This window comes from Triturus cristatus, chromosome 2_1, assembly GCF_964204655.1.
Source record: "Triturus cristatus chromosome 2_1, aTriCri1.1, whole genome shotgun sequence".
Lineage (NCBI taxonomy): Eukaryota > Metazoa > Chordata > Amphibia > Caudata > Salamandridae > Triturus > Triturus cristatus.
In genome coordinates, this window is record NC_140581.1 from 335,447,557 (window position 1) to 335,463,787 (window position 16,231).

Sequence of the window (16,231 nt, forward strand, 5' to 3'; positions counted from 1 at the left end):
TCTTACCGAATGTCTAATATGCTGAATAAACGGCGGCGTGGTATTAACACAAGGGACGTCTCGAGACCAGGTGCCCCTTTGATTCCCGGCAGAGACGGGGCCGGCTCGCACGCGCCGTGTTTGTGAACTGTACAATGGGATTTATATTCTCGTCCGTTCTGTGCCGCTCAAAGGCCCATTCTGTGCCTGAACAGCGGGAAGGTGACCCGCTAATGGGACGAGCTCGGAGTGCTTACACTCGCATTTGCCCCCTGGATGTGCTGAAATATATTGATCGCTTGTACAGCCGTATACCATCCAGTTCATGACTGTGCCAAGGGGGACACGAGTCCTAGAGAGAGAGAAAAAAAAACGTTTGTACTTTATGAGCTGCAGGGAAGAACTCTAAAACGCCTGTTTAATGTCTCTCCAGACACGCGTAAATTGATATGATAAAGGGAAGGTCCAGCGGCGGTCTGGCCCTGGTGATGCCGGCGCAGCCAGGCCACAGCGCACCGCCTAAGAGCCAGGGTGGACAGGCCACAGGGGGGCCCGGGTGGCATCACGTGCACAGGTCCATTTTGGCATAGGGTCTGCCCGAGTGCCAGCTGTACAGGCTCCACGCAGCAGCTCCTCGTGCAAGAACTGCTGGAAAAGTGTGTCCCTGTGGGGCCCAGCGTGGAAGGCCGCAGGGGGTCCGGGTGGCATCACTTGAACAGATCCAGACTGGCATGGGTGTGACCCAGTGCCGGCTGTACAGGCTCCACGTCGCAGCGCAGTCCCTCGTGCAATAACTGCTGGAACTCTATGTCCCTGTGGTGCCATGGGTGACCGACCACAGGGGGTCCAGGTGGCATCACTTGAACAGATCCAGACTGGCACACCGAGGCATGGGTGTGACCCAGTGCCGGCTCCTGGCAGCAGCCCCTCGCGCAGCCGCTGCTGGAACACTGTCCCTGTGGGGCCCGGTGGACTGGCAGCCGTGCAGGGACAGGTCCTCGCTAGTACCCCAAGGGCTCAGCAGAGCCCTGCCTAACGCCCAATACTGGCTGTGCCGCCTCTATTCCAGTGCAGATGCTGGTCGAGCAGGGCCCCTGCTGAAGTGGCAGCCTCTCCCGACGCCGATGCGGGCCAGGACCAAGAGGCCGCAGCACCCCTACCACAGGACCCCGACAGGCTTCCGGTCGAGCCAGCTCTGTTCCTGCTAGACAACCCCTCGCTCAATAGCTGGCGTCTCAGCCATTACGAGCTGTTTCGTCAATAGCCAGTTTGAGGAACACAAACTTGACCATTTTGCATTCCAGGCGTGCCTGGCTTCAACATGTCGCTGTCATCAGCAAGTGGCTACGCCATACCAAGGACGTTGTTCTGATGCTGGGTTTACAAATTACTGGTAACCTCACATACCATGTCTCTGGTTTAGATATCTCTATGTATTCTGTGAAATGTTGAGCATTCGTGTGTTTGCGAAGCAGAGAACGCTTTAGGAAATACAATAACATAATCGGATCGACGGATCCATACACCTGCCTTTCCATGCATTCATATTTCCGTCCACCTACCAGCACACCTGGAGCCCAGACCCTGCTATCCGACCACCCACATTCTGTCCATCTGTCCGTGGAGGTGGTTACTTACTATTCAACAAAAAGATTAGTTTAGAATTCAAAATTATAACAAAAAAATCAATGTTCATCATAAAACTACTTGGCAGCATTAAAAAGTTGACTCATTTTTAGGTATAATTATTTGAGTCCCCAATTGCAAGTCTTCGATGCTTATTGTTTTCATCATTGTATGCTTAAAAGCCACAACATGCACTCGCAGGCACGGGAATACATTCCACTCCTGGACACACGAGGTCGCTGTTGTGATCACATTTGCCAAATAGTGTCTTAAAAATGTTACCCCTTCTGATACGCGGCAATTGTAGTTTTCGGTCCGAGGGGCGCAAAACTGGGCCGCTAGGAAAGGATTAATACGCGCATTTGATGAGGAGAAATTTCAAGAGACAGTACTCGTTGTGACTGCGTGTGTCTGGTCTTGTTTATTCCCGCCAGAGTCTCATTAGAAGGTGGTTTAAAACCTGCAAGCTCCTTATTGGTTTATGTTTTCACACCACTGAAATGACTCAGTTCTGGTCCACTGTAGAGAAGTTGTCCGTTACTGAGATGGTGTCAGTGGCCGCTGTCCAGAGTGTCCCCCCCCCCCCCCCCTCCCTCATCGCTTCTTTTTTGACAGAGCTGAAAAGGTGCGTTCTGGTGAGAGGCGGCCCACTTTAGACTCTGCGTGACTGCTTGTTTGTGCTGTGCACGGTGAGTTCACGCGTGAACGCAGCACATGGAGCAGAGGTTCACACGTTAGCTGCCGCACAACATAACATTCCGAACCAACACCATCTGCCCAAATGTACTTGTTTTTCTCTACAAACATTTCCCTTTGTGTGCACCTTCAAGACATCTACCGCATATATGTCACTTTCCAATTTAAACTTGGTGCTTCCATCATGGTATGCTGAGGGTACCCTTCTGTGGTCGGTTTCTTCACAGCGATGGAGCTGAGACACGCTAACCTGCTCCTATCCTAGCACAAAAGGGTCAAAGGGCGCCACACACTACAAACACTGCCCACCGTGGTCCCTCTCAGGCACACCCACCTGCCCAGACTATCGCGTGCATGCCTTGCTCCTAGGCTGCTTGTGGTGTGGGCCTTTCTATGTGAAATGTGGCAAGGATGGAGGTGGACCAGTGGGTTATTGTTATTTGGCACTTGTATAGCGCTCAACGACAATTATGGCATTGCGGCGCTGCAGCAGACTCAAGGGTATCGATGGCTTTACCCCTACCGTTTCCACGTTATGTTTGTAATTGCATTATTGGTGAATTTCTGAGCTCTTTGGGTTATCCCCCTCTAAGCTTACCCAGCATATAGTGCCAGAGGCCGGCGCCACTGAGGAGGAAGAGTAGGGTCGCCTCCATTTCTAGGCGCCAATAGCAGTCAGGCGCTCCCAGCGAAGAGAACTGGAGGGCCGCTGTAAATAAAATCCTGACTGCGTCACTGGAACAACGTAGGACGTACAGATGCGTCAGGTGTGACGCATGCATCACAATGAGAATAGACACTGATCTGAACTAGGGTATCAGAGGAGTCAGCATATAGACCGTCGCAAATAAAAGTGAGGCCAAGGCGCGTGGACTACTTGAGTTTATTCAGCCCCAGAACGCTCCTCAGCCTCTCCCAGTCTCCCCCACAGCCAATGCACAGTACCCTCCGAGGAGGATCATCAGCTTTCGAAGGAAGGCTATGAAAGAGGGCTGTACTGTGTTGGGAAGCAGGAGTGGGGAGGGACAATGAGGGGAAAGGAACATACAAACGTAACAACAGATTTGCGGCTTAATTTTTATTCCCAAAGTTGCTGTGGGTAGAGTTGACAGTTCAGCAGGTGCCGGTGTATATGTTTGATACTTTGAGCAGGTGTGTGTGCACTTGGCTGAAATTGTATTTATAAATACTCAATTTGTGTTTATAATGCGTTATCAATTCTGCTGTAGAGGCGTCCGTAGAACAGCCCCGTATGGACGTGTTCAAATCCGAGTAAGCTTTCTATTGAGGACGCTTCGTCCAGCTACGGGTGCCGAATGGGCACGTGATGTGCTCCCGTACTTCGTCCATACCCGCTACAGATGCCCTTTGTAACGGTTTTACAATTACACACTGGCACGGGGGCACTCTGAAGAGTACTAGCGCGCGCTCTCGTGCGCGCCCTCCGACCAGGTACATAATAAAATCCGCACATTTTAACACTTATACTATTTATTGTTTTAAAACACGATCAAGAAGGATTTCTAAAATAGTCCTAGACAAAATCACTAATGTATTTTGAAGATATGCTCTCATAAACCCCACGAGTGTCCTCCAGCAGGTTACTGCCCTGCACCTCCAAGGGTTCGAAGTGAAGTGGTACTCTCGTCCCTTCCTGGGTGTGCCCAGGGCTGCTGTCACTCACTCGAGTACCGACGCGATCACTACACGTCTTGAGACTCGATCGTTAAGTCTCGTGCAGCAAATTTACGCTTTGTTGCGAAACCATTACTAAACCCCGTGCCAGCCGTAGGAGCCTAGGGAATAACTCACATCTCTCGCCAGTGCCGGCTAAAGAGCTACCCTCGCACTCTCCAATGAGAGCCTTGTAAAGAGTTACCCTCACACAAAACCCAGCAGCCTATTAAAGACTAACCCTCACGCACTTCCATAAGAGTCCTGTAAAGTTATTCTCACACGCATCCATCCCGCCCCACAGTGACCGCTGAGGAGTTGTTCTTACGCCACCTGCACTAGTACCGACAGAAGGGTTTCTCTCGCAGCCCTCGCTCGTGCCCCTGGCGAGGTGCTCTAACACGCCTGCGCTAGTACTGACTGAAGAGTTACTCACACGCCCCATAGTGCCCCCTGACGAGGTGTTCTTACGCCACCTGCACTGGTACCTACTGAAGGGTTGCTCTCACAGCCCTCGCTCGTGCCCCCGACGAGGTGTTCTTACACTACTCCACTCCTGCAGTAGTACCCACTCGAGAGTTACTCTCACATGCCCCATAGTACCCTCCGATGAGGTGTTCTTACACGCCTGCACTAGCACAGAATGGACAGTTACTCTCACACGCCTGCACTAGTACCGACTGAAGAGTTACTCTCACATGCCTGCACTAGTACCGACTGGAGAGTTACTCTCACACTCCTGCACTAGTACCGACTGGAGAGTTACTCTCACAGCCCTCGGTCGGGCCCCTGACGAGGTGTTCTTACACTACTCCAATCCTGCAGTAGTACCGACTGGAGAGTTACTCTCACACGCTCCCAATAATGCCCTCCGATCAGGTGTTCTTACACTACTCCACTAGTGCAGACTGGAGAGTTGCACTTACGCGTTCTGTTAGTGCAGTCTGCAGAGATACTGAAGAGTTACTCTCTCACTCTTCTTCGGTACTGACTGAGGAGTTATTCTCACAATCTCCCATTAATGCCCTCTGGCGAGGTGTTCTTACACTCCTGCACTAGTGCCGACTGGGGAGTTACTCTCGCATGCCCCTTAATGCCCTCCGATGAGGTGTTCGCACACTACTCGGCTAGTGCAGACCGGAGAGTTACGCTCACGCGTTCTGTTAGTGCAGTCAGCAGAGATACTCTCTCGCACCTTCAGTAGAACCCACTAAAGACTAAGTTGCTCACTCACTCCTCCTGTAGCACTGACCGTGGATTTACTCTCACACGCCCACTTATTGCCCCCCGAAGAAACGCCCTCGCACCCCTCCATTAGTGTCGGAGGAAGACTGGATTGAACACACGTCTTAGTGTCGACGTAAACCCACTCACACATGCACAGTTAGTTGTGCCTTGTGAACAAGATGTATCACCCCATTCATTCATCCGAAACCTGTCAGTGTCTCACACACACTATTAGTGCAGCTTGAAGAGGCCCTCTCAAACACCCGCACTTGTGTTTCTGAAGAGGTACTTACACCGCCCATTGATGGAGGCGCCTGAAGTGAACTGTTGGTGTCATTGGCAGATGCGCACACATACATTCCCACTAATTAGTGCGGCCTGACTATGTGTTCTCGCAACCCCCATACATACCGCCTTACCTGATTCTGTATGACACGAGGGTCATCGACACAATATGATCACGTACGCCCTTTAGCGCAGTCTCATGATTAACTAACTCTCTTCCCCGGTACACCCCCTCAGGGGTACTCTCCAACACCATGTGCCTCTATTCTGGAGAGGTACAGGGCATCACTCCATTAACCGACCCCACAAAAGCCTTCTGGAGAGGTAGTCTCACGGGCCACCATTCATACATTTTTAGAAAAGTTCTCACATATACCTACCTATCAGTTCTTTCTGAAAGTGTCCTGTCAAATACCCAATAGTGCATTCTGAAAAGGTAGGTTGGCACACACCCATTAGAACCTCGTGAAAAGGCACTTTGGCAAACACCCATTAATACCTTGTGAAAAGGTACTCTGGCAAACATCCATTGGTACCTTCTGAAAAGGCGATCTGGCAAACACCCATTAGTACCCAGTGGAAAGGTACTTAGGCAAACACCCATTGGCACATTCTGAAAAGGTACTCTGGGAAATATCCATTTGTACCTTCTGAAAAGGCGATCTGGCAAACACACATTAGCACCCAGTGGAAAGGCACTTTGGCAAACACCCATTAATACCTTGTGAAAAGGTACTCTGGCAAACATCCATTGGTACCTTCTGAAAAGGCGATCTGGCAAACACACATTAGTACCCAGTGGAAAGGTACTTAGGCAAACATCCATTGGCACATTCTGAACAGGTACTCTGGGAAACATCCATTGGTACCTTCTGAAAAGGTACGCTAGACAAGTAAGTAAGGGTTTTATATAGTGCTTGATTGCTGAGGCGTCTTGGCGCTGGGGAGCGCACAGGAGTGAGGTGGACCCCTGAAAGGTAGGATCAATTGCTAAATTGGAAAGGTCCAGGTTTTCAATAAGCCCCGGAATTTAGATCGAGCAGGTTGGGATCTAATGTGCAGAGGCAGCTTGAAAACACCCATTAGGACCTTCAGAAAAGGTGATCTGCCAAATACCCATTAGTACCTTCTGAAAAGGTAGTCTGGCAATCAGCCATTGGTACCTTACGCTAGAAATCACCCATTAGGTCTTTCAGAAAAGGTGATCTAACAAATACTGATTACTACCTTCTGAAAAACTTCTCTAGAAAAAAACACTAAGACCTTCTGAAAAGGTGATCTGGCAAACTCCTATTGGCAACTTATGAAAAGGTGATCTGGTAAACACCCATTAGTACCTGAAAAGGTACTCTGGTAAACACTGTTGGTGCCTTCTGAATAGGTACTCTGGCAAACACCCATCAATACCTTCTGAAAAGGTGATTTGACAAACACCGATTGGTACCTTTTGAAAAGGTACTGGGCAAACACCCATGAGTACCTTCTGGGTCTGCTCTCACACATCTTCAGCAGTGTCTACTAACAGACCCTTTGGCAAACCGCCATTAGTACCTGCTAAAGTGTTACCTGTAGTAATTCTCTGCAGTTCCTTTTGATGAGGTATTCTCACACACCCTAGTACCTTCTTGATAGGAACAATGACATACCCCATTAACGCCCACTGGAGAGGTACTCTCATGCACCTTATTAGCACCTTCTTGAGAGGAACTGTCACCCAAATAATACCTTCTTATGAGGAACTGTCACATACCTCAGTCATGCCTACTGAACAGGTACGCTTACATACCCTGTTAATACCTTCTTTAGGTGAATTCTTAAATACCCATTAATGCTACTGAAGTGGCACACGTGTGCCTCTTGGAGAGGTGTACTAACACACCCTATGCATGTCTCCATGACAAATTGATATAGGTGAGGGACCTTCACGAGACCGGTGTGATGAAACAGGAAGACCGAGATTGCCCTCCCCAGACCAGAACAAAATCGCAGCAGCATCCTCCATACGAAACCACAAAGACAACCATATTTGCGTTTTGATAATGTAACCATTCTCTGGCCATATTTATTACACTTCATAAACACGACATAAAACATTCACTGTTGTCTTCATATTCATATTGCATAACATTTTCAATCATACAAACATAATGCAAGTGAAATTTAGCAAAACCGTTACTAATACAACTGATCATCTCCTCGCATATTCTCACACTTCATTAGGAGTCATGTTTGACCACCTCTCGGTTCCTAGTGGCATCGTTTACAAGGCAAGCTTCCACTCCCTCAAGATAGAGGGAGCTAGGGCCAGCAAGGCAGCTGGCCCCCCAAAAAGAATCCTGCCAGAGCAACCCAATAAAGGGACACCGACCTGGCACCCAAACGGGGGGATGAGCCTGGGGAACTGGGCCCTACCATGGTCCCCTGGCGCAGCCACCATCCCTCCCCCACTCCCGCAGCGCATATCACGGGGTACCCTCTAGGGCTAGGGACAATTGCGGTAGCGGATGCCCCCACCCCTTCACCAGTGACTGTGTCACCCCTGCCCTGGGTCGCTCAAAATCACCATCATCTTGAAGCCGCCTGCGCTTAGATCTGTGAAGCCCCATGTTGGCAACCCGTTTTGTGGTCAAAACATGACTCCTTAACCGCCTCGCCAACCATAGAAGCTAAAGGGATAGGCAGGTGGGTAGAAGAAAACTCCTTCATCCTCGTGGTGGGGCAGTGTGCTCCAGGCACCTTCAGGGGCAGGCAGGAAGCAAGGGTGCTCATCAGGCTGGACTAGAGCCTTTTAAGCTGTCCTGCCACCCCTGCAAGCTGCCCGGATAGCCCCGCTGTCCCCCACGCATCCAATTAGAGTGACCCACGGGAAAACAGTCAGGGAAAATTTGAACTTGCGAACACCGTTAGGCCGCCTCCATAAACCGGTCTATACCAGCCCGCACCTCTCTCCGGGGCCCAGCGAGGGGGCTGTGTGGCCCCTTTGTCCATAATATACCAATTAATACCTGGTGTGTCAATAAGCCCTCCTATTAGTGCATTCTTAAGAAGTATCACCTCTATCCGATGAAATACATGTTCAAGGGATATTGTCACTCCTTTTATACACAGACGTACACGCAAACACACACGCACGTGCACACACAGACACGCACATACCTTTCTTACTAAATAAGCAGTGCAACAAGGCAGTCATTGTACTACACCTACCTCCAGTGATCCAAAGACCTGCACCCCCCACCTCGTTGCCAGTGAGGCATTTGCGCATTCTCCAGAGGAACTAGCAGCAGTGCTTAATTTGTGCTGGTGTTTTCCGGTGCTGGGCACCGGCACTTAATTATAAACATGGGGAGATATTCATGAGAATATGCCACCACGTCAGGGCGCTGTCTGTATTTTGAATGCAAAATTCGTTAGTGGAACATTAAACTGTTTAATATGTTTTCAAAAGATCATAAAACTCATGCTTAAACCTGAAGTTTATAGATCTCGGACCCCCTAGGACGACCCCCGCCCTACCCCCATGCAGACCCACAATCAGTACATGATACTTCAAGAGTGTGGGTATAAACGGCCATGTTTAATTACAAACACACATAAACATGACAAGAATTGCATTGATATATTTCACATTTCAATTCAACATTAACACTTTTCATATCTATAATCACAATCAAATATCATAACCACCGGTTATGCGATATTCACTTGCTCCAGCAACAAGGAGCCCTCTGGCTCGCATCTCCTAGTCTGAGAACCACGCAAGGTGCAATCCACCTGCGTCCTTGAGCGGCGAGCCCCAGCCCTCTGGTCCTTGTCCGCCATTTATGGGGCCCACCCCTCTACCACCAAGCTGCCAAGGAGGCTCGTAAGGAATGACCAGGGGCTGCAGCCCCATGCCCTAGTTCGTAACCTGGCGCCCTTGCCTCCCCAGCCGGTGTCCCCATTCTCCCTGCGGAGAGCTTACCGTCTCTCCCCTCAGTGCTGGCCTAGGGAGTATGTAAGAAGGACTCCCGTTAACCCTGCAAGTCAATGTTCTGTGGCCTCTTTTCCGCCACTCTCCTCTCCTAACTTCGCCCCCAAAAAAACGCTAATCTCAGGGACGGGTGGGTGGGAGATTGAGGCCCTCGAATAGTCCTGGGGTCTGGCACAGGAAAAAGAGGAAATTCGCATGTGTCCCAGGGCATAAATAGCCCCTTGACTCCACCCCTCCGTTTCCCCACCGGAAACGCGTCACTCCCTGACCCGGAATTAATTACTACGGCCGGTAACCAATCGGGCTACCTGGCCGGACTATGGGGGTGGGGCGTGGGTCTAGGGGGCCGGGCCCTAATGGTGCGCTTGTTGACTCTTGCGCTTTCTAAAGTGTCTGTGGGATGTGCCAATTGCAGTGGACTTGTGTAAAATGCGCTTATATTTTTACATGTTTACAAATTTAGCACTGACTGGAAGGCTTCCTGTTCTTCACTTAGAATCACCCCAGATGAATGCCTGCTGACACACACTCCAAAGGATGAACATCCGGGAGTTACTTCACACATTCCCATGAGTACCTCCGAAGCCCCTTACGTCCCGATGAAGAGTTAGAGGTACGCGAGCGCGTTCTGTGGCACGGTGCGCTGGTACAGAATAACAAAGTACACCCTTAAGAGTAACCCTCACGGCCCCTAGAGTCAGTGCATCCTTTAAACTTGCTATCACAGCCCCACGTTAGCCCTCCATAGAGATGCTATCCACTCTCCAGTGTGGGCCTGAAAATCCTGTGCTGTCACGGACATCACTCACAGACCTGCCCTCTAAGGGGGCATCCTCACACACAGCTCCGGGGCGCACTCCGAAGAGCTGCCGCACACAACAGGAGTGACTTAGAAAGAGTCACCTGCTTGCTGTACTAAGAGGGACTATAGCACGCGGGCGAGGCATGGGTGTGCCCGGGGGTGTGGCCGTACAGTCACTGAGGGAGTTTACCACCACCACGTGCAGTATCACTCAGCAAGCAGGGCACTCTGAATCGGTACTATCACATCTGAACAATCCTATGTCCGATCAATGCTGGACCCTGTGAATGGGGTCCTCAGTCCTGCCATATTCACTCCATGTATTCCGGGTAAGTTTTTGAACCTCACCTAATCAGTGCACCCTTAACGCCCTCAAATAGTAGGGCGCAAAACTCTATTGAATGATGACTGAACCACGAAGCTGCACTACGACCTGCCCACACTCTCATGCACACTACACTGCAATGTCTATAAACAGACACACCAATGCACTGTGCAGGAGAGTCGGCACCTTCCTCTATTACTCTGACCTCTGAAGTTCTACAAGACGTAGGTAGTACCACGCGCTCTGTGCAGTAGACAGCACAGTGTGCAGTTGAATTAGACAGCGCGCCTAAAGAGTTGCTGGGATGGCTGGCAGGGCACCATCAGACACCGCCCGTGTCAGAGTTTAGGCGGACAAGACAGCTCGGGAGGATCGCCGCTCATGGCACGGCTGATAGGACTCATGCATCATAGAGGGTGCAGCAGAATTGTGAGGGAAGTACTCGAGCGCAGAGGGTCACAGGCCACTGTGACTGCCCCTGAGCGCAGCCAGCGAGTCTCTCACAGGAAGGCACCCTACTTGCTGCTGTAGTGGCGCTCATAAATGGGCAGGATAGCTCTGGTAGCAGATCTGGTCAAATTCTGGTGGCGGCACTCCTCACAGGAGTGTGGAGTGCTCGCAGCAAGGAGATCCCACGGCAGGGTGGGCACTGTGCAGACTCAGAGAAGGCCACGGGCCTCTAGTAGTGATCTCCCTGCAGGTCTGACAGGGCAGCAGGCAGCGTGCTGGGAGCGGGCCGCTCCTGGAACTGCTGTGATGATTTGGTGTCACGGCTGGGAGAGCTCTGGTAGAGGCTGCTTATTGAAGCAATAGTGGGACTGTTCTGGCAGCGGGGAAGCCTAACTGCACGCTTGACCCACTCGGCCGCATAGGGTGACAGGCTGCTGGTACTGTAGGTGCACTAGCTGCTAGACTGCAGCCTAGGCGCTGGGCCTCTCCTGGCAGGCAGCGGGCTCCCGGCAGGTTGGCACCTCTCGGCTCTCAGACTGCTGGTAGTGACTGTGCACGAGCTATCCCCGCGAGTCTGTGCTACATGCGCAGGAGGAGAGTCTGCGCGCCGTTGGTGGGCCCTCTTGGCAGGGCTGCGGCATCAGGCAGTGCTCACGGCAGGTCTCGCACACCCTGGCGCAGGTCGCTGGTGCCGAGCAGCGGCTCTGTCCGAGGGTTTCTGGCAGGAGAGCCGCCTGCTCACTGGTGGCGGCAGACACAGCCTGAAACGTGAACCGGGCAACAGCTGCTCTCTTCTCAGCGCGGCCAATCAGGGCGCGGCAAGGACGTCACCGACTCGCGCTTCCCATTGGCCGGGCTTGGCCAGCAGGTCGACGTCACCGAGTAGAGCGAGGCAGCGCCAGGGGGAGATGGGGGCCGAGCCTGGAGCTGCAGAGAAGTTTGAAGGAAAAAGATAAGGAGGAAGAGTAGAGCGCGCGCTGCCCCTCTCCACCGCCGCCCGCACCGCACCGCCGACGCGCCCAGAGCCGCGCGTGCTGCACCGCACTGGAGCAGACACAGCACCCGAAGCGCCGGGAAACTTCTGCTGCAACCGGGCACCAGGGCAGCCCTCACGCCTCACCTCCTGGCTTCCGCGGGGCTCACATCACCGTGCACCATTCCCCTCTGGACATTATTCCCTCTTTCAGATATGGGAGACATGGGAGACCCTCCGAAAAGTAAGCAGGCCATTATTTATTTTTCTTATTGGTAGCCACTTGACATTTCTTCCTCGTTTGTGTGCTCATCGCCTTCATTTCGGCCACCTTTACTAGAAGTGTCTTTGCCACCCGCTTTGACAGCGGCCCGCTTCAGGGCGCTAGAACTGCCATGTGACACACAATACTACTTTCCCCTTGAGGCCTATGTTTCTGCTGTTCCTGTTGTCATTTCAAACAGATACTGCAGGAGGCACACTGGAGATGCCTGAGGGGCAATTATGCATCTAGATATCAGATTTGTTTAGGGCTAGTTGAAAAACTGTTATTGACAGATTATTTATAAAACCATTAAATACATTTATATGGCATTAATTTAAGGCCGTGAAACATGACTTCGACGTATGTGAATTATTCTGTGGCGCGCTATTTAAAATGTAAGCCAGGTGAACACCACGTCCCTGGCTTTTTCTCCCTTTTGAACTTTGTTGTGAACCAGGAGAGGTTGTTGCCGGTGGCGTCACCATAATGTGGTGCATGCTGCAGGGCGGATCCTGCTGGGCTGAGGGAAGCATTCATTGAACTGTGTTCCTTCCTGTCCCGGGTCTCTGTCTTCTGAATTTAAAGTCATCCTGACAGATTTGCGCGAGTCTCTGTTATGTCTTTCTGAGAGGTGCAGTTTAAACACACTGCTGCATTTAAAGGTAGGGTGACCACATTGTGAAATACTAAAAACGTGATATTTGTCAACAATAGAAAAGGGACTACAAATTACACATCATTCGAAGGGCACATTGACAGCGCTCATCAACAAAGCAATAAAATATACAAATGAAAGCCAGTCTATTAAATTGCCTTTTGTTGCCCGCTGATAACTAGCGCTGCTTTAGAGCGCATACGAACGTGCATCAATTGTTCCCAGTCGGTTCTCTCTGAAAACTGGGACTTGAGCCAAATTTGCAGAAATCTGCTGGGACAGCTGGTGAAAACTAGGGGCTGTCCCGCCAAATCCGGGACGCCTGGTCACCCTATTTTAAAGGAACCAAATGATCTGTTGATATCATTGTGCAGCCTTATACAATAAAGTGATACATACAAATACATACATTAATAAGAACACCTATTAGTGTCCTTGGGAAAACGGAGTGCACTGCCTGAGTGGTGCGCCTTATTTGTGTCGTGGCTACACTACTACACATATATTGTGGTACGTTTGTGCATGTTGTATTCCTCTACTTCGTACTTGGCACAGTGCGTGTCCTAGTTTTTGAGACCACGACATCTCTTTCCTTTTCCTTTAACACGGTTGTCGCGCGGTGCTCTGACATAGCGCCAAGAAGTTGCTTTCCTGCGTGGAATTGTCAGTTGTCGGTGAGGCTGTAGTATATATTACAGGAAGCCCATTTCAAACCATTAGCATATGTTCCTTTGACTCGATGTTCAAAATATGATTGTCCAGCGAGTGTGAAATAGCATCGTTTTTTCCTATACAACACCTGCAAATTACATATTTTTCCAGGTGGAACTTGGCGTTTATTTTAAGGACAGCCATATCATTGTTCTATCACTTTCCATTATTCTCCCTAGTAGCGCTTAGGTTTTACATTGCGCTCTACTTAAGTAAAATACACGCACGCATCCCTTTTGTTTCCAAAATACTTAAATGTAAGCTGAAAATTGTTAACAATTGCACGGCGAATTGAATATTCAATTTTCTGCAAAAGCAAGCTGGTTTTTAGATTATTATTTTTTTAGGGGGCGGGTGGGCTCTAAATTCTACTTAATATCAATGTGTCTTTGCGGAATTTCTTCAGTTTGTGACAGTTCGATGCATTCTGTAATAATTCTCCAGTTTAATTGGTGTGTAGAATTGCAGCAGTACCAAACTATTGGGGAAAGGTGCAGTCCAGATAAAACACCCTATTTTTATTAATTGAAAATCTACAACAACAAAACATATTCCCGAAAGTTTATGCCTCCTTTGTCTGACTGCTACTTTTGATTTACGTCACTTAGGCCCCTGCTGGTGTCTTGCATGTGCATTATTGCAGTTAATGTGAGAGGAGGGCGTGCTGCGGGCCTCGCTGCTTTTATTGTGCACAGGAGTTTGAAGGGCTAGCAGTAACCAGCAGTAACCAAGGGCACCAGGCATTCACCAGATCCCCTCTGCTCCCCAGCACGTGCATGGCTTTGATCTGTTCGCCCCAATGATAATTGTACACACACGTGCACCAGTCAGATCCAGGCGGGCCATCCCCTGCTAGCCTCCTGTCTTATCACGTCATTGTTGTACTCCGCGCTTTAGAAGCTGCCTCTAAGCGCTGCAGTCTGTTGTGCGCTTGTGACATGGGGGTGTCCTGCGAGGCGAGTGAGAGCCCGGCCGCTCACGTCTTTCTCTCCCCTCCAGAGAAGCGCCTGATCTCGCTGTGCGTGGGATGCGGGAACCAGATACATGACCAGTACATCCTGCGGGTGTCCCCGGACCTGGAGTGGCACGCCGCCTGCCTGAAGTGCGCCGAGTGCAACCAGTACCTGGACGAGACCTGCACGTGCTTCGTCAGGGATGGCAAGACCTACTGCAAGCGGGACTACATCAGGTAGGCCTGGGCGCTGGCGTCTGTGGGGCAGAGGCCTGCAGCGAGAGGTGGGCACAGGCGTCTGTGGGGCAGAGGCCTGCAGCGAGTGGTGGCCACTGAAGTCTGATGAGGCAGAGGCCTGCAGCGAGCGGTGGGCACTGGCGTCTGTGGGGCAGAGGCCTGAAGCGAGTGGGGGGCACTGGCGTCTGTGGGGCAGAGGCCTGCAGCGAGTGGTGGGCACTGGCGTCTCTGGGGCAGATGCCTGCAGCGAGCGGTGGGCACTGGCACCTGATGGGGCAGAGGGCTTATTGGGGGGCAATACCTTCTGCAAACGGGATGCATGAGGTAGGCCTGGGCACTGGCGTCTGATGGGGGCATAGACTTGCTGCAAACGTAGGCACTTGTGTCTGATGGGGCAGAGGGGTGATGCGAGCGGTGGGTACCAGCGTCTGATAGGGCAGAGTCCTGCAGCGAGCGCTGGGCTGGCGACTGATGGGGCAGAGGGCTGCAGCGAGCGGTGGGCACTGGTGTTTGATGGGACAGAGGGCTGAAGCGAGTGGTGGGCACTGGCGTCTGATGGGACAGAGGGCTGAAGCGAGCGGTGGGCACTGGCGTCTGATGGGGCAGAGGCCTGCAGCGAGTGGTGGGCACTGGCGTCTGATGGGGCAGAGGGCTGCAGTGAGCGGTGGGCACCAGCGTCTTATGGGGCAGAGGACTGATCGAGGGGCGAGACCTCCCGTTCACGGGGCTACAGGAGGTAGGCCTGGGCATTCCCTGCGTCAGGCACTGGTAGCTTGTGGGGCCGCTGACCGGTGATAATCGTTGGGTTTAGCCTTGCGAGGCCTGCTGTACTGTAATGTGTTCGGCCTCTTCTTGGCGCTATAAATAACAGGCTAGTGAATAGAATAGTACCCGTAGAGAAAGGCATAAGTCTGGAAAAAGAGTGGTATCCTTGTTTATATCAAAGTCTATGCAGTAAAAGAATTAGCAAAGAAACCACAAAGGGACAGGACTAGTCTTTCGAGGCACTGCCTTGTTTAAATATCAGCTCCTAAGAGGTGTACCTGTCGCATTGCAGCTGTGAACAACTGCTGCACGCGCATTCCACGCTACACATTGGCAGAGCACATGTGCAGCTACACTCACCACAACTATCAATCTCTTGACATTTCAGGGCGAGCACTCTAGGCCTAGATAATTATGCCAATAAGTGAAACAAAGCGATGAACTTTGAAAGAGTGGTGTGTCTTTGTGTTTATTTGTACGCGTCTACGCGTACACACGTGCAAATGTGTATCGTATGATCTGTTCATGTGTTTATATAAAAATACAATTTTATATATATATACTTGTATGTGTGTTTCTACATATGTGTGTGTATATAGATCCTTGTAGACTCTGTGTGTGTCTGTGTGTGTGTAT

At 51.0% G+C, this 16,231-nt stretch overlaps 1 protein-coding gene across 6 annotated transcripts in view; it reads left to right on the forward strand.

The window, feature by feature from the left end:
- The window catches only part of ISL1 (ISL LIM homeobox 1), a 36,908-nt gene that overhangs the window by 2,608 nt on the left and 18,069 nt on the right, over positions 1–16,231 (forward strand). For 4 of the 6 annotated variants that reach the window (XM_085631233.1, XM_085631234.1, XM_085631237.1 and 1 more), the window contains exon 2: positions 14,641–14,830. In XM_085631233.1, coding sequence (XP_085487359.1) covers positions 14,641–14,830 — 190 coding nt within the window. Of the gene's footprint in view, positions 1–11,934; positions 12,255–14,640; positions 14,831–16,231 lie in introns of those variants that run through there. The other 2 variants (XM_085631240.1, XM_085631244.1) reach the window with 2 other exon arrangements.